General features: G+C 42.8%; 1 protein-coding gene across 8 annotated transcripts in view; it reads right to left on the bottom strand.

Moving 5' to 3' along the window:
* The window catches only part of R3HDM2 (R3H domain containing 2), a 132,868-nt gene that overhangs the window by 15,713 nt on the left and 97,573 nt on the right, over positions 1-19,582 (bottom strand). For 3 of the 8 annotated variants that reach the window (XM_083169356.1, XM_083169353.1, XM_083169354.1), the window contains exons 10-15: positions 18,634-18,729; positions 18,115-18,146; positions 17,883-17,936; positions 8,777-9,006; positions 8,022-8,185; positions 5,109-5,201 (exon numbers count right to left, since the gene is read on the bottom strand). In XM_083169356.1, the coding sequence (XP_083025482.1) occupies positions 5,109-5,201; positions 8,022-8,185; positions 8,777-9,006; positions 17,883-17,936; positions 18,115-18,146; positions 18,634-18,729 (669 nt within the window). The remainder of the gene's footprint in view (positions 1-5,108; positions 5,202-8,021; positions 8,186-8,776; positions 9,007-17,882; positions 17,937-18,114; positions 18,147-18,633; positions 18,730-19,582) is intronic. The other 5 variants (XM_083169358.1, XM_083169357.1, XM_083169360.1 and 2 more) reach the window with 3 other exon arrangements.

Below are 19,582 nucleotides of genomic sequence, written 5' to 3' on the forward strand. Positions count from 1 at the left end.
GAGTTAAAACCCATTTGGCCCCATCCCTCCTCTAATGTCCAGACTGCTATATGTAATCTTTAAAGCTGGCCAAACATCAGGACGACTAGCATCAGATCAGTCATCTAACGATTTCCCCAGCAGCTTCCCAGACACATGATAATTGTTAAATTTCACATAAGATCTGCAACTTGTCTGTATCCACTTCAGATCATGGGTCAGATTCTCTAAGCTTCAAAAGTGATAAAATGGAGAGTGATCAATAGCCAGCCAATTAGCCAGCCAATCAGCTCTATCTGACATTTTTCAAACACAGTCTGTGACATGGCAGGCAGGAGCTGATTGGCTGGCTGTTTATCACTCTCCATTTTATCACTTTTGAAGCTTAGTGCATCTGGCCCACGTCTAAAATCCTGCATTCGGCCCAGAAATCATTCTAATGTATGGCCAGCTAAGAAATCCAGTTATGCACCTGGTAGAACAGGGACATGGATGAACATGGGTGCATGCTTTGTTTCTATAGAAACTACACCAGGATTCGTCCTTCCTACCAATCACAATTAGTGGCTGAGTTAACAGATGTAAGGTTTTCTGGTGTTAAAATAACTAAGAACGTGGTTGTAAGAAACAGGAAAAATAATGAACACTTACAGCCCAGTGGGAATACTGTAGCTTATTGATCAAGCCTTCTGTCCTTCTAAGGACATGTGTTTTGGCCTTTATAGATCCAGTGCAGTTGTTTACTATAGTGCATAATCTGGTATATTGTACAGTGCTTTAGGAACTAGCAGTTTATATATATATATATATATATATATATATATATATATATATATATATATATATATATATATATATATATATATATATATATCCAGACCATCTAATTTGTCTGCATGCTATAGCTTCTGTAACAGTTGAAATGCTGGTGGTGTGGTCTGTTGTGCAATATAGGTCTTAAGAGGCATACACACATGGGGTGCTTTAAGCCTCATTTCTAAGAGATCCGACTAGACCACTTAGAAACGAAGCACAGATCGCTATGTGTGCATGTCCATTAGCGATGCGCAGCCCCCTGCATCGCTATTGCCAGGCTAGATATTTCAAGCATGCTTAAAATATCTATTTATTGCCCGTGTTCTCTCTATTGAGAACTTGGGCAGTGACAGATCGCTCAGCACACAGTGCCGGTGCAGCGCTGTGTGCTGCACGATCTGTGCTGAGCGATCTCAGCAATTCAGTGTCGCACAGCACAAAGATAACCTCGTCCCGTTGTGTATGGGGCATATCTCTGCTAAAGAAGACTATTATTAACTGCCATATTTCGCTTTCTTGCTAAAGTTATTATGCATTATTCATTCAGTAGGCTTGACAAGAAAGGCCAGCGACCAAATTGCTGAATGCTTACAAGACATAAACAAGCAAGAACAGGCTGATGAATGTGCCATCCCAGCAATGCAATAAATGCATCAGATGATCTGCAGGAACTTCGATTAGCAAGTGCATAACAGGACACACTAAGCCTTAGGAATGGACTTTGTACAGTTCACCTATAAGCTATGCCCAGATGGATGTTGCTCTCCATAATTTTATTTAAAAAAATATATTTTACTCATTTTCTATACTTGCACTTCATTGTCTTTGTAATGCATGAAAAAAAACATTTGAGACAAATCACATCAATTGCATTTAAATAAAAGAAAAACAGCCCATTTGGACATAGTGGCAATGACAACTGTGCAGGCAAAGCAGACTCCTACTGAGTGGTCTTCAAAATCACAAAGCAAACAAGGCAGCCTTAATGTTGCGACACACACACACACACACACACACACACACACACACACACACACACAGTAATAGCCATACACTTAACACAGCATTCACTGTGTAACTAGGGTTATTTATTTACAGAGTACAAAAGGGTAGTAACAAATAACAAACAAGACACATCCTGGTGTAACACAAACTAGGTCATATAGACGGAATTGTTTCTGTGGCTAAATCCATAAAAGATCACCATATATTAGTGCACACATTTATTTTTACTTATGGCATAGTGTGTTGTGTGGCTTTAATGTAAAGTCATACAAATTATTAAGGTAAATGACATCTTATATGATCTCCATTCCCAGCGATGAATATGTGTTTCTGTTCAATCTTGCAAGGTTCAGGGACAGCACCAATGTTTCTGCATAATTGTTGAATCTGTATTCGCACTTTCCTCCGATGCGACATAACAATTAAGTGTTTGCTCGGTGCACAAGGAAAGGTGGAATGCATTAACTTATTAATTCATGCTCTTATTTCAAGGACTAAAAGTTATTTAATGTCTGTGAAGGCTTGTGGGAATATGCAGGATGTGCCAGTGAGATCAAGTGGGAGAAATCCTTGTGGGGATATACAGTATGTATCCGTGAGGGTGAGTGGGGAAAATCCTTGTGGGAATATACAATATGTGTGTCAGTGAGGAATAGTGGGGGAAATCCCGTATTTATATGTTAGTTGGGCGCCCACTAAGCTATTTGCTTAGTTTTCTGTTGGGCTAGTTGCACTCGCCACACTATATAAAATCAACTCCATGCCGACATGGATAGTGGGGGTATGAGCGTACTAACTATAGTGGGCACCCAACTAACATAAGTACCGAAAATCCTTGTGGGGACTAGTGGGGGAAATCCTTGTGGGGATATGCAGTATGTGTCAGTGAGGACTAGTGGGGGAAATCCTTGTGGGGATATGCAGTATGTGTCAGTGAGGACTAGTGGGGGAAATCCTTGTGGGGATATGCAGTATGTGTCAGTGAGGACTAGTGGGGGAAATCCTTGTGGGGATATGCAGTATGTGGCAGTGAGGACTAGTGGGGGAAATCCTTGTGGGGATATGCAGTATGTGGCAGTGAGGACTAGTGGGGGAAATCCTTGTGGGGATATGCAGTATGTGTCAGTGAGGACAAGTGGGGGAAATCCTTGTGGGGATATACAGTATGTGTCAGTGAGGACTAGTTGGGGAAATCCTTGTGGGGATATGCAATATGTGGCAGTGAGGACTAGTGGGGGAAATCCTTGTGGGGATATGCAATATGTGGCAGTGAGGACTAGTGGGGGAAATCCTTGTGGGGATATGCAGTATGTGTCAGTAAGGACTAGAGGGGGAAATCCTTGTGGGGATATGCAGTATGTGTCAGTAAGGACTAGTGGAGGAAATCCTTGTGGGGATATGCAGTATGTGTCAGTAAGGACTAGTGGGGGAAATCCTTGTGGGGATATACAGTATGTGTCAGTGAGGACTAGTGGGGGAAATCCTTGTGGGGATATGCAGTATGTGGCAGTGAGGACTAGTTGGGGAAATCCAGTATGTGGCAGTGAGGACTAGTGGGGGAAATCCTTGTGAGGATATGCAGTATGATCCTCTTATCCTGCCTCCGTTACCATCCGTTCCTACTTATCCTATTGTTTTTCGTTCGTCCACCCACCTCATTTTAGTATGTTAACTGTTATGAGTAGGGCCCTCCTTCCTCACGAACTCACCCTACCTCTTTACCTCACCTGTGCTCCTGTCCTTCCCTTCCTCTACTTCATCTTCAGTCTCAACAATTTCGACACCTACTTCAGAACTGATGCTGATTTTAGTTCTACCAGCTATACCCCTATTTATGCTGTATTTTATCAACACACCCTGTACGTTACCTTGTAATTTGTTTTTTTTTGTTTGCTATGTAAGGCGCTGCGGACACTTTGTGGCGCCTTATAAAAAAACTACTACTTCTACTACTACTACTACTACTACTACGTGGCAGTAAGGACAATTGGGGGGAATTTTTGTGGGAATATGCAGTATATGTCAGTGAGGACTAGTGGGGGAAATCTTTGTGGGGATATGCAGTATGTGTCATTGAGACCAACTGGGGGAGATCATTGTGGGGATATGCAGTATGTGTCATTGAGACCAAGTGGGGGAGATCATTGTGGGGATATGCAGTATGTGGCAATGGGAGCGAGTGGGGGAGATCTTTGTGGGAATATGCAGCATGTGGTAGCGAGGTCAAGGGGGGAAAACCTTTGTGGGAATATGCAGCGTCATTGAGTGCTAGTGGGGGGAATTTTTGTTGGCATATGCAATTATGAAATTTCATAATACTTTAAATTTATTCATTACCGCTTTTGAAACAGTACTGTGATCACAACTACACACATACACCCAGAAACAGATGGCTCAAGGGGGCATAGAAGCACTGGGAGGAAGTGGTCAATAACTGTGGAAACCTGAATGTCAAAGAAAATCTGAAAAAGCAACCCGGACAGGGTGACACAATAAGCCCACTGTGCCACAGATGATAAAAGTTACTACACATTTGCACTTTGTAATTAAATGCCTTCCAATGGCATATGTGGTTCATGCCACATGACAAAAGCTGCATAGTAGACAGACATGAGCACATGAAGAAAAGCACAATCCCACTAATAAAATAGCACGATTGCAGTGTTCTGTACAATTATAAAATGCAAGGTTGTATCATACTCTGAGTAGTGCAAGCATATCAAGAGTGGGGACCGTGAATGAGAAACCGCATTCTCTTGATTAGCTGTTCAAAGATTTTCCCATGTTGACTCCTGGAGAACTACATGTTAAGCCTCGGGTTTAAAGAATGGGCACTGTGGGATGCCCTGGTGCTTTTAAATGATGTGTACAAGCAAACAGCAACTATTTTCTGTACTTTTCTATCCATGCATGCTAACCTGGTTGGCAAATCGGTAAAAAGGTTTTTCCACCAGTATACGGGGAGGGTGGCAACCAGAGTATATGCCGCTTTCCTTACCTTATTACATTACACGCAGCAAGGACCACAACACTGGGTTCTCTCGCCATTACACAGCTCCTTTCCCTTAAAGCTTCGCAATGCTAATAGCATGTATTGAAGTTTAACAAACTTGAAACATTTACTTGAAGAAACAGTTTAGTATATCCAAGCAGTGAAATGATGACACAGATTTTCTTTAGATAGTCTTGTTTATCATCCACACCCATATAAATAGTTTCCTATATTTAATGACACTAGCTGTTAACTAACCCCTCAAATATGCAACAATGATATAACACAGGAGAAGGGAACGGTTTAGTGAATATACCAGATTGTACTGCTGGGGAGGTGAAACTGGCAGAAGGACTTGGGGGCAGGAGCTGGCGGAGTACTGGACCGGTTGTGGAGAGGGCTGGAGGGTCTTGGCACCAGTAGAGCAGCATGCAGAGAACAGGACAAAAAAGGGTAGGATGATGTAGCGAGGGGGAGAGCACACAGTGGTTGGATATAGTAAGAGAGGTTAAAAAGAAAGGACAAAAAAAAAAGTTAGTTTCACAGTTATATTTATCAAGTCACGCATTAATAGAGACAGAATAATGTGGCACAGCATAGATGTTATGTTTTAATTAGTCTGAATTTCCAGTTTTGGAAGCAGAAACAGGCTACAAAATGAGTCAGAAGGGCTGCTAAGCAATAACATTACACAAACAGATCATGGGAAAGAGGCCCATTGAATATTTTTGTAATACAATAGAAGTCCATGATTTGTGCTATAGATGTTCTTCATCTTCACTATAAACTGTAGCATTCCAGATCCCTGGGCCTTAGACTATGCATCTCATTCTTCTAGAACGACATTCACAACCAAGACGAAAGGTGCCCACCCACTATAGCGATTTTTTGACGCGATTGTGGCAGATTTTACAGCAAATCATTAGCAATCAAGAACGGTAGTGATCCGATATGCACTCCCGTGGATCTTTAGCTGCTTTTTCTGATCTTTCCTGCTGCAGGGAAGATCAGAAGATGCAGCTAAAGATCTGTGGGATTTGGGTACTTGGATGTTCAAGTATTTCGGCCACATTTGGATGCTTGGGGAATTGGGGCACTTGGGTGCTCAGGCGCACTCGGGTATATGAGTTTGGGCACTCTGTGTGTTTGGGTGCGCTTGGCAACTCAGGTGCATTTGCATGTTTGGGTATTTGGGAGTTCAGACGCTCGGGTGTGTTCAGGTGCTAGGGCATTCGGGGGTTCTTAAGTATTAATGCACTCTAAGGTGGGTATTTGGGAGTTAAGGTGCTCAGGCATGTTTGGGTTGTCTGATGTCCCCCTGTCGCCCGAGTATTCAGACATGTTCAGGCAGTCGTGAATTTGGGAGTTGAGGTGCTCTAAGGTATTCATGCATTCGGGCACGTTCAGGTGGTTGGGTATTTGGGAGTTGGGGCGCATGGGTATTCAGGCACTTGAGCCTGTTCAGGTGGTCAGGTATGTGGGGCACCCAATTGCTTGGGTATTCAGGTGTTTATGTGCTTTGGGACGCTTGGGTATTTGGACACTTGAGCGCATTTGGGCACTCAGTTAATAGGGTGCGGACGATGGTGCACAATTGTGTGTCAGTGACATGCACAGAAATTTTTTTGGGGGTGGGGGGGGGGGGAGCCATGAGAATTTCCAGAAATACCACTAAAGTGGTTCACATTTTTCACTAATCTTAAGATAAATCTTTGTCAAAATGTACTCTAAAGGAGTACATAAAATCAGATCTTTCTAGTGTGTGGGCATTTTAAGATTTTCCCATGATCTGTACAGAAATATTTATGTGACAGTGACATTTTAACAGGGGTGCTATTTCCGTAAAAACTTATACACAAAATATAGAATTCATACAGAGCTTTAAATCCTATATACGTCCCATGAGCCTCTGCTAACTGTACAATTATGGATATGTTCTGTATCACCTCTATTACCAATAAAAGAAAGCTCATTCCAGTGGCATCCCAATGTAACCTCTCACTACTGACACAAAGCGATCTACGCTGGCAAGCATTGAAATAGTAATCATTACTGGGTGGCAGCTCTCACACACAGCTCACCTCCCAGCACAGTACTCTACCATTCCAAATTTAAACTACAAAATTAGAGTAATCCCATCAGGGGCACTTCATACCCAATTGCGATACAACAGCACTGCTAAAGAATTAGTAGATATTCTTCTCTGGAGATATGCACCCCTCTTAATGATGTGGCAGCGGCAACAAGCACCCATCAGGGACTGACATTTACGTGTAGCACTGGGCATGGAAGAGTTACTTTCTCATGTTAAAGAAAAATGACTGATCAACTGAGGGTTATAAGGAAAATAGGGAAACAATATATTGAGAGTAACTCAATATATATTTTACTGCACTTCAAAGCAATTCAGACAGAGGTCATAAGTGTTGTCCAATCCTCAAAGTACATTTACCATTCTGATGCATGGGGGCACTTTGTTTATAATAAGCAATGCTTACTCAAACCAGCTGAATGCCTTGGTCTCCTTTGCATTCTTACATACACTTAATGACATTCAAACACAGAGGGGGTTGCTGGGCAAGCAGAGTAAGTACAATAGTTAGAAAACGCATGACCATATGCATTTACCTAATGAAAAATATTTTAAAAACGGTAGAACAAAGTTGAAGAGAAAACAATTTATTGGTAATATATACAAAGTCTTGCAGGTGTGCTGTTGAAAACAACAAATGTTATTCTCGCTGGAGGTAAGTGCACAAATTGGGGACAGGGGAGACTGACCGAGAGCCTGGGAAGGACGGGGAGCCTGGGAAGCCGAGAGCGCGTATAGGGACTTCACACAGTGGGCAAGAGCATTAACCTGAGAGTTAGCACAGCACAAGAATCTATTAGCAACAGCAATGAGGAATCAACCCGCATAAGAAAAAGTAGGAAAGAGATAAGGGGGAAATTAGAGATAGGTCAGAACTGCACTTTATAGGTACAACAGATTTATCTGAATACAAGCTTAATTCTTTCTTATAAATCAGATGACAAACATAAAAGGATGATAAAATGCTGCAAAGAAAGAGTCAACAGTCACAGTACAAGTGGGATATGAGAGAATGATGGTAAACCAAGGTAAAAAGGAGGCATCACAAAGGATGAGGAAAGAGTGAAAGAGACAGAAGATGTATGCAGAGTGACAGGATGTAGAAGCTGGGCTGAATGACACTGTCTGGTGACTCACCTGTGACATTAAGTGGTTACTCATGGATTGTTGCTGGGGAGTGGGTGGAAGTGCCTGGTGAGGATGGGGATGTTGTTGATGTGCAGTGCAAGGTATGACGCTTCGAGTGGACTGCTGAGAGGAGGAAGCTTGGCTGCATACTTCTGGGGTGCCTATCGGCAAGCCTGCCAACAACAAACAAATGCAGCTCTCACAGTGAAATGAGAAGGAGAGGATCGGCAACAAAGCATAGGGAAAATGGCAGAACACAAGAATGGTTAAAAGTGAAGCCCAGAGAACTATTATACAGGTCATTTGCTTTATTTCTGTTGCCATTTGATATAAAAGATAATCTTGTTGTTGCTTTGGATACAACAATATAAAAACTATCCAATGGCAACAAAAATCCACATCTGCCGGAACAATAGAATTCTTGAATGGATACCATTAGCCAAACACGTTAAGGGTATAGGAATTCTGCAGGGAATAAGCTATGTACTTAAGGTACCCACACATGCTGCAATCTTAATAATCTGCACAAATAACCGATTTACTTAACAGGCCTAATCCAGGCAATAAAGCTTAATGGATCGTTTTTCTTAAAATGTCTGTGTTTTCAGTCCCCTTGGTACAATAATGACCAAAATTAGTTATCAAAAACACAGTTCAGTTACAAATAAAAGGCATGCTGGAACATTTAACATAAGGACCCAGAAAACAGCATTAGACCGCAATCCCTTATGCAAACATTAGATCTAGACTGTGGGATGTCCTACCTGGTCGGCCAGAACGGTTGGTGGTGCTTTTGTTACTGCCAATGCTGTCTCCTCTGGTCAAGATAGAGATTCCACTGAAGCTGCTGGCTTTGGTTACCGGAGGACGCATATTGCGGCAAGAGCCATCAGAATCTGTGCTGCTCCAAGGTCTTGGATCCAGAGACTTTAATTCGCTTTCAGTACTGCTCTGATGACTGCCAGAACCTCGATTCAGCAAGTCTCTGTTGCCTCTATAGGGGAAGATGCAGCATCAGTACTTCATCATTATTCCTGAAGAAATTCAAATTCTGCAATACACTTCAGGATGCTACTGACTACCGTTAACACTATACCATAGTTTTATGTTTAACATGCACTACAGATAACCGTCATCGGCCGAATCATTACGATGATTCAGTGCAAACAAAGACCAGAAGTAAAGCAGTGGCATAATCAAAGAAAAATCTGCTTTTTTTGGCAGCCAGCTGTAGCATTACACAACAGTATCAGAAGCAGAACTTCAGGTGTAGATCACATTAGTACGGTGTACATACAAGTGGTAAATTTAACAGTTAACCATCATTTCCAGGATCTTTGGGGATTAAGATACATGCAGATAACTATCCCTATCTAACCAATCCTGTATCCTTAGGACAAGATCATGTAAAAGGTTTCATCTACCAAATGATTAACAATGTCATATTTCCAATGTTTGCTTATGCATTTGCCTTCCTCTTGAAACAAGTAAACTCTATAGCACACAGAGTTCTACATTTTAGCATATGTTCAATTTCTCAAAATATATTATCCACTTGTCTGCGAGCAAATCATTTAAGTAGGGAGTGAGCAAACAAATCATACAGTAAACAAAAAAAGATGAAAACTTGACTTCTAATATACAAACATGGATCAGCCGTAACATTAAAAGCACCTTCCTAATACTCTATGTAGTCAAAAGTGATTGCACACCCCTGTGCAAGAAAAATGTGCTGTACAGATGTATTGATGAAGGTACAAATGGGTAGAGGGGCACCGCTTAGATCATTTGCTTACGAAATGGCTTGTCGAAAGGCGCTAAATGATGGATAGATGCAGTGATATGTCTGTAGAAGAGTGCCACCGGAGAAGTGTGCCATGGCAACCAATCTGCTGCTACGTATAATTTTATAGATGCACTTGATTAATGTTATTTCAAAGTGGATTGGTTGCCATGGCACACTTCTCCGCTCTTTTTTTTTTAAACAAGAGAATTTTATTGAGGAAGACAAAAAGTACAAGTAAACAGTATACATAGTACAAGTTGTCCCAAAATATATCCATCACGTACAGTCAAATAGAAGCAAAGCTAAAACTTATCACTACTCCATATATCTACCCCTCTGGTTTGGTATATAGTATGAGCTATACCTGTGTTGATAATCATATACCACCTTAAATTTTTGCCATATAGATTCCTGAAAGGTACCTTTGGATACATTTTGGACAATGGTCATCATTGCTGCGCCACTGCCAATCAAGCTCCACCTCTGTTCAATGCGATTTGCTATTCTATGAGCCGTAGGAGCGATTTAGATGCACACGCATGGGGATTGGCGCAGCAACAATGACTAGCATGACTTCATCTGTATCTCCATCTGGATTCTACAAACTATGGCTGATCACTTGCAGAGAACCCCTAGAGCACCATCTAACAAAGCAAAGAACACTCACAGACATGTGGGGACTTCAAACATTGGCCCTTATTCTGATCGGTGCGGATTTCTCCACATGCTGTCGTACCGCCGATGTTTTTGGACTGCGCATGTGCAGAGGTCACTCTGCGCATGTGCAAGCGGTTTCGCCGCACGTATTCTTTATACGCCGCACAGGGGGCGGAGAGGGGCGTGTAGGGCTACTTAGCCTCATTACCCTATGCATACGCCCCGCAATTCATGGGCGTTCCCATGCAAACGCGGGGCGTATGCATGGTAATGAAGCCGTGACGCTTGTGTAGGGGGCGGGCATCTGACATCACCGGATGTCAGCTGCCCGCCCCCATACATGATTTCATACGGACAAGTGTCCGTGTGGTCTAGGGTGGCGGGAGCTGGTGGAGCGTGCGGCCCTGCATTCGATGTTCGGCGACCATCGAATGCAGGGGCTGCTCCCAAGATGGAGGAGGCGTATCCCCGTCCACTTTCATGCGGACCGCCACATATCCGCGTACGGACGGAGGTGGCGATCCGTATGGAAGGCGGGGATTCGCCTGCACGGTCCTGGCCGCATATTCTGATCGGGCCGCACCGATCAGAATAAGGGCCATTGTCTGGTGAACTGTTGCTCCTAAATACTGATATATATATCAAAACCAAACTGCTAAAACTATGGCAATGCATGCTGGGATGTGTAGTTACAGCTGGAGGGCCACAGTTTGGACATGCCTGATGTAGAAGGTCCTAGTCCAGTAGTATTACAATATTAGAAGACATGGCCATGTGCAAGTAATGACTTTTTTTTACAGCTGTTGATTCCCTGTACTAACCAAGGATCATGGATTCTTCATATATGCTTCTAAAAACACATCTATAATATATGAATAAATATATATATATTTTTTTTTTTATACCACCGTTGCATTACCCTTTGCTTTGGCTTTCAGTCCACACAGGTACAGGTATACTTTATATATTTGTCTTTTACATCTATGGTGTAGTGAGGACTGACTATACTCACACCAGCTGCTGCTGACAGAGCACCTCAAATTAATATGTTTTTTTTTTTAGGTTCAATAGAACAGCTTATAAAAGAGAACTACCATGGCCCACCAACCCACGGCGGGGTGTGGTTACTCCTCTGTCATTAGTGTAATATAAATAGAACAAATCCAATATATATGAACATCCGGTACTTGTGAGTTATCCGGGCTGCCGATTTTGTCCTTAAGTTTGGTTAACTTAAGGACACCCGACCGACGCGATGCCCACGATTTAGCTCCAAATCGGGGGCATCGCGTCGGTCGTGGCCGTTATAAGGGGCCGCGACGCGATGCCCCCGATTTCCCATAGACAGTAATGTTAAAAGACACGATATCGGGGGCATCGCGTAGGTCGTGGCCGTTATAAGGGGCCGCGACGCGATGCCCACGATTTCCCATAGACAGTAATGTTAAAAGACACGATGGACCCGATTTCCCATAGACAGTAATGTTAAAAGACGCGATGGACCCGATTTCCCATAGACAGCAATGTTAAAATAAAATTACAATGTGAAATTGGGCAATATGTTTTTTAAAAAAATGTTTCATGGCCCCCCCACCACCGTTAATGCCACCCCGCTATTGACGCCAACCCGAAGCGTGGCGAGCGCAGCGAGCCCGCGAGGGGCGGCGGTACGCGTCCTCCGACCTTTTCATGCCCTACTATCCACTAGGGCGTGGAGTGAGAATAGAATAGTGTGGCAAGCGCAGCGAGCCACCGAGCCCGAAGCGTGGCGAGCGCAGCGAGCCCCGCGAGGGGACGCGGACACCTGTGAAGCCCGCAAGGGCACGCGGATACCTGTGAAGGTGTCCGCGTCCCCTCGCGGGGCTCGCTGCGCTCGCCACACTATTGTATTCTCACTCCACGCCCTAGTGGATAGTAGGGCATGAAAAGGTCGGAGGACGCGTATCGCCGCCGCTCGCCACGCTTCGGGTTGGCGTCAATAGCGGGGTGGCGTTAACGGTGGTGGGGGGCCATGAAACATTTTTTTAAAAAACATATTGGCCAATTTCACATTGTAATTTTATTTTAACATTGCTGTCTATGGGAAATCGGGTCCATCGCGTCTTTTAACATTACTGTCTATGGGAAATCGTGTCGGAAATCGGGTCCATCGTGTCTTTTAACATTACTGTCTATGGGAAATCGTGGGCATCGCGTCGCGGCTCCTTATAACGGCCACGACCGACGCGATGCCCACGATTTCGGGCGCGATGAAAAAATCGGCAGCCCGGATAACTCACAAGTACCGAACATCCACATATAAAGCAGGTGTGGATTACCAGACAGTCAATAGGCATACCCAAAAGGTTGCCAGGGTCAAAATGATGACATATGAAAAGGTCAACATGCGGTTCCACAATGTGCGTCACTGTCGATAACTGTGGAAACGGACCCCCACCTAGCGTAACGCGTACCCTCGCATGGCTCACTTTGCTCGGTATGCTTTGGGCTTGGTGTCTCACTACGCTCTGCACATTATTATATGTTCTCCCTCTACGCACACAGGGATCGTGAAGTAAGAACAATCTGGTTTAAAAAAAATAATAATAATTTTTTTAAAACTTATGTTGAACTTGTCATGTGCCCATTATCTCGACATCTTGACCCTGTCAACTATTGCATGTCGACTATCACCCTTTCAACCTTTTAGGGTAGACCTATTGACTGTATCTAGGCCAGTGATGTATAACCTTGACACTCCAGCTGTTGTTGAACTACACATCCCAGCATGCCCTGATACAGTTTTACTATTTGGCCATGCTAAAACTGATGGAGGTTCAAGGTTAGCCATCACTGATCTAGACACTGTAGATATATTAAGCGGAACCAATATAAATATATTTGCTTTATAGTAGTTTCCACTTTCTACTCTTCTTGTAATCACATAATTGCTGCTAATTAGGATTAGTAGCCTGCAGTATGATCCACGCTTTCCTGTACTAACAGACACAATTCTGTTACCACTGTTTCTGGTTCTAGCTACCCATAAGCCTTTCAATCTGTCCTGGACAGTATCACACTCCTCACATGGACAGTGTAGCATTTCTTATGCACATTTAGCTGCACGAGCTGTAACTACTAGCAGTATTCTAGGCTTTAATTACCATCACTAAGAAGGGGTAACATTTCTCACCTAATACGGGTATCACTATTGGCCAAAGCAGAATCTTACCAACAGCACACAAGTATCTATAACAAAAACATTTCCTAGAGCAAAATTGGACTATATATGAGCAGAAAAACACTTCATAGTAAGGTTTCTGCTAATGTATAAAGAACACATAAATAACTAAATTAATTTAATCCTTACTTCAGCTAATGGTACCAACACAGGGGCAGCCAGATTAATGTGTCCAATATGTACTGCATGCAGTCAGATATAGTCTTATCCACATGACCAGGTAGTCCTGATCAGAGGTTGGTGGGAAAAGGAGGTCTATTTAAGCCCAAATAGAGAGAACCTTGCTGGCCAGCCTAACTGTTCATACAACGCAACTTTATTGTACTTGAAAGATATGTTTGTCCAATCATAAAAGCATAAAGAAATAGGAGGCAGCCTATGCAATCACAGATATGACCACTGGGCTAGTACAGCTAAATGTAAGATGGCTGTTCTCATACATGCTTTATGTTCCCTATTTACATCGCAGTGAAATAAACAGGAGATACATAGTTCAGATATAAAGTTTAGCGCTATGTAATACTGTACATCACTGAGGTTGGGCGGATATGGATCATTAGGTCACCAGCATTATGGTCGACACACGGGAGGGTCGACACTGAAAAAAGTCGACTTTTTTTTACCGGAATGTCAAAACAGTCAACATAAAACACGAAAACGTAGCACCGCATCCCCTCACATGGCTCGGTGCGCTCGCCATGCTTTGGGCATGGCACTATTTTATTCTCCCACCACGCCCTAGTGGGTGGTAGGGCACAAAATACCGCTTGTCGACACATTTTGGCTCGTAATACAGTAAAAAAAACACATGTCGACCTAATGACCCTGTCGACCTTACCCATGTCGACCTAATGACCCTGTCAAGCTAACCCATGTCGACCATCATGCTGGTGACTCAATGACCATATCCCTGTTGGGCTGTGCACACCGCACAGTCTATTACAGTACCTCATTTCTCAGTTAATGATACAGGTTGTTAACTTTAACAGAGGCACCTCACGCCTAACTCCAGGAACGGACCTGCGCTCACGTGATATTTCAGGATAGATTAGCCCACATATATCCTCACAGTATCATGCGTTACAAATTAGAAACCACATATTGATCTCCTATAACTATGGGGTAATTCATGTTTGTACATGAATCATAAAGCTGCATTTTTCTTTTAGCCTATGCACGGGCTAATTATCACAAGAATACAAATGCTACCGGCACCATTGCAAAGTTTGTAGGAACTGGGTAAACATACACAGCATCAGTCCATTAACAAGCAACATCGACACCCTGAGTCCCCATGGTCATGCAGATTAGCCAAGGCAGTAGTTTCTCTGTGAACATGATGGCTACTGAAGGCAGCAGACACATACCCAGAAAAGGTTTGCGCCACATTGTGCTGCCACACTGTCACCCCTAAACGGTCACTTTCTGTCATTCACTCTGGGGTGTATTCACTGTGGCCAGCGAGGGGTTAAAGGCGGGGATCAATGAAAACAAGCGACCCTCGCCGTTTAACCCCCGCGCCGGCCGCTCACCCTATTCAACGACAGCTAATGCAGGGAGCCCTCTGCATTTAGGCGCGAGTCTCGCTGTTTTACCGGCAGCATACAGCCCAAAAACGAGGGGGAAACAGCGTATGCAGTGGGGGTCAGTTGAATATTGACCTTGCGAGCTGTGACAGCAAGCAGCTCGCCCTTAGCATTGAATACTGCCCTCTGAGGTTTATATTTTCACCAACAGCAGTATTACAAAGATAACTTGGCTCATGTGCAGTCTATAGATAATTGCTCAGTTGTATGAACATCGACATAGCGCACTAACATGAATTAAGCCCTAGGTTTAAGATGTTTTACTGCTTTTTATAGTATAAAATTACAAGCCCAATACACACAAAATAAATATTTGATTAAGGCAGAATATAAAAGCAAATGATATTAGCATATATAGCAGTCATAAAAAAGCAATAATTGCATATATGATTACAAAATGATCTGCAAGCCCAACTAAAAATAGGTAATGCATGGTTATGACAGCAAGCAATGTGACACACAATTAATAAAATAATGCATTGCTGAACAAACACCTTCCAGAATAAAAAAAACAGTATCAAACAAACTAAAATCTACAATGATGAAATAATTCCCTATCTTAGACCAGGGGGGAAATTTACAAAAACTATATCTATTATATAGTGTGGAAGAGGATTTCCCTGTTTAAGTACATAACAGCAGTTGAACATGGATCCAGTACAGGGGGCTCGGTTCAGGCTCAGGATTGAACTGAGGCCAAGTTGATTAGTGGCACCTGCCTTTTGCATCAGGATATAGCTCCAGGCTTGCCTACCCTCCCGGAATTGCCGGGAGGCTCCCAAAAATCGGGTCCTCCTCCCGGCCCCCCTGGGAAGGAGGGCAATCCTCCCGCATTGGGCAGGCAGTCCCCACACACCCTTACCTGCTGCACAAAATTACCGGTTTCCGCGGGGAGGGGCGGGGCTAAAACGACCTGCGAATTACTTTGACTGTCATGGGGGCGGGGCTTGATGACGCTTGCCCGCCCCGTCCCCCTGACACACTACTGTCAGGTCTCCTCTCCAGGCTTCTCCCGGAGAGGAGGAAAAAAAAAAAAGTCTGCAAGTATGTATTGCTCCTGATGCTGGATAAGCTAGCCAGACGATAGGATGGCGGTCCGGGGATATGTTAGGACCCATTGAAGTTTATGCCATTCTTGATTGTCAGGACATGGGGATAACAGCAAGTTACAGCATCATGTACCTGCTGTTTGAATATTACCAGGTCTATGTGATCCTTATACACAAACATACTTTTGTGGGGTTATTTGCAGTTGTGAAAGTGCTAAACATCACAATCACAAAACCCAAACACTAGATGTGTGGTGGTTTCAAATCCCTTAAATCTACCGTTCAGCAGAAACATCCAGGTAAAAACAGAAAAGCCCTCCAACACTGCAATAAATGGTGCATTATTCCATCATCCCAGTCCTCTGGGGCAGGATGTTTGTGGCCTCCCACACCAACATATACACAACCCAATTCTAAGTAGCATTGTATGTTCCACGGAACAAAAAACTGATTTATAGTGCAAATTCTTGTAGCACCATCATTGCATAATGGCTCTTATATAAAGAAGCCAGCACAAGTACTGGCCCCCTTTGAAGAAAAAGTTTTATACTCCTTTAATGAAATTAAACAACTGTGACATTTCGGAATCTATAGTATTTAACCTTGCTTACAGAAGTATAGAATTGTGCAACTTAGTAGAAATATTTCATTATTTTGGCCCCATTGCTATTTATTATACTATTGTGGGTAGAATTATAATTAGGTAGTGTGCTCTACACACTAAGCACTGGAATCATCTTTCCTTATTCCAACGTAATCCATAGGGAAAAAGAAAACTCCCTCATGAATGGAGCAGATGACTCTAACAGTTCCAGTCACTAAATGGAGCCAATGTCCAGTAGGCCTGACTACTTCTTAAATGGGCAGAGGTTTGAAATCCACCAAAAAATGGCAGAAAATAAATATTGGTTACACTAGACCACAGGTTCTCAAACTGGGTCCTCAAGACCTCATACACAGTGCATGTTTTGCAGGTCGCTTCACAGAATCACAAGTGAAATAAGTAGCTCCACCTGTGGAGCTTTTGAAATGTGTCAATGAGAGTAATGAATGCACTTGAGAACCTGTTGGGTGACCCGGAAACCATGAACTGTGTGGGCTCCTGAGGACAGAGTTTGAGAACCCCTGCACTAGACTGCTCATCAGTAAATTTTCCCCAGATCATCACGTGATACCTAGATAGAAGTCTATAAAAATAACAAATAAGAAGCAATCTTGCAAACAAGTGAACAGGGGCTATCCAGCAGTTACTGAATTACAAGACACAGCATACCATTGCTGTTAGTCTGTATTCTGGGATTTGTTGGCCCGCAACAGCTGGGGAGCAACACCTGATTTGAGACTAATAAACAAAATTAAATGAGCAAAATGGATTAGCAGCCAGAAAAATAATGAAATCACAGAAGGAAAAAAAAAAAAAAAAAAAAGGTTACAGGGCACCCTACCCACATTACAGAATAGGACAATTGCAACAAAATACATAATCAAGAAGAACCTCACAAGCAGCCATGCCAAGAAGATGTGGGTACCAGAGATCTCGACAATACTTAAAGTACACAACACAGAAGGTACCTAAACAATTGTCTCCTTTTGTGAGAGATAGTGGAAAAGCCTTCTCTGTAGACTCTGTTGGTTACATTAAGAGGGAGGGAAGGAAAGAAGATTGAGTCTTTTTTTCCCCTTTGCCACAGTATGCAGGACAGAACTGACGAATGAGAGTGATCTACCTAGAAACTAATCTGAAATACAGAAATGTGTTTTGTGTAAGGCACATGAAGGTAACGCAATGCAAATGTTGGCGTACCTGTTATCAGCAATATGGCCGTTCTGCGCAGACTGAAAAACAGGAGAATAAGTATATTAACTGCTAACCTAAAAATGCTGGAAATCATGGACTACGTCAATACCGATATACATTTGGAACATTGATTTGACTTCCAATACAATTTTACATTGCAATACTAGATCACCAGATTGCTCGGCCTGATCCATTAGAATCGGGTGAAAAATAGCACTAGTGTATTTGGCCAAAACAAAATGGATTTTAATTACAGAACATTTTAATTATTGGAAGCGATACATCACACAAGGCTGGTTATACAGCAGAAAAGGACATTATATGAAAACCTAAATAAAATAAAACAAATGTCAACAAAGCTTATAAGCAACAGTTCAATGACTCCAATGGGTAAACAGATTAGGGATAACATATGTCTGTTCCACTATCAAAATGATAGCCAATATCTTTAAAGTTGAATATACCACCATAAGCTTTATAGCACTGCATGAACATAGATTTAAAACTTGTAAAAAGCAGACTTACCTCCCTTGCAAAGATTCTTTCCCTCACTCTCTGATACTCCTCTTCTCGCTCTTCTATTGACTTGCTCCGCCTACCATCTTGTAAAGGAACTCTGATCTTTAAAAAGAAAAAAAAATGCTGGTTAATGGCAGAAATAGCTGAAAAGGTTTACAATGTGCTCACCAAAACAGATACCCCCTCAATACTGATAAATCATGTGTGGGTCATTAGGTACACTTAAATCTTGATTTTTTTTTTTATTGAAAGCTATTTTTAAGGGGTGGTCACGTTGTGTGATTTTCCTTGCGATTCGATCTAGATTCAATTGGGATCTAATCGAATGGCAAGCAAAACACATTCTATTTGGACTATATAGCACAGATCTGTACTATATAGTCTTGCATAATTAGGGGGATATTTAATCACCGGCGAGCACCTCCCGTCAGGGAGATGCACGCCGGGCCCTATTCAATGATGTCTTCCCTGACAGCAATGAGCAGGGTATCTCGGCAGAACGAGCCCGACATCACAAACTGTCGGGCTCCTTCTGCCGAGAACGACCGGGAAGTGACGAGCAGGCGGGACATTGAATCCCGCCTGCATGTTCTTGGTCGAGCTGACCGAGAACGGGACTGGGTCACGGCGGTCGAGCAAGCCTCACATTGAATACACCCCCCCCCCTACAGTCTATTTCCCTATTTGATTTCAATGCCATGGTGCCATGAATTGGGATCGAATTGGCATTGAATGCGGCTGAAAACTGTTTGATGTCCGTTCGAATTCCATTCTGCTTATATAAGTAAAATTGAATAGAAAAATTAGCAAACCATATGTATGGGGCATTACAAATGAAGCATTTTACCCCCAGGCCTGATTCACAAGCATCTTCTATAGCAGTGGTTCCCAACCTTTTTTCTCTCCCGTACCCCTTGATTAGGCTTTTCATTGAGGAGTACCCCCTCCTCTCAAT

Source organism: Crinia signifera, chromosome 2 (assembly GCF_055691185.1).
Source record: "Crinia signifera chromosome 2, ASM5569118v1, whole genome shotgun sequence".
NCBI lineage: Eukaryota > Metazoa > Chordata > Amphibia > Anura > Myobatrachidae > Crinia > Crinia signifera.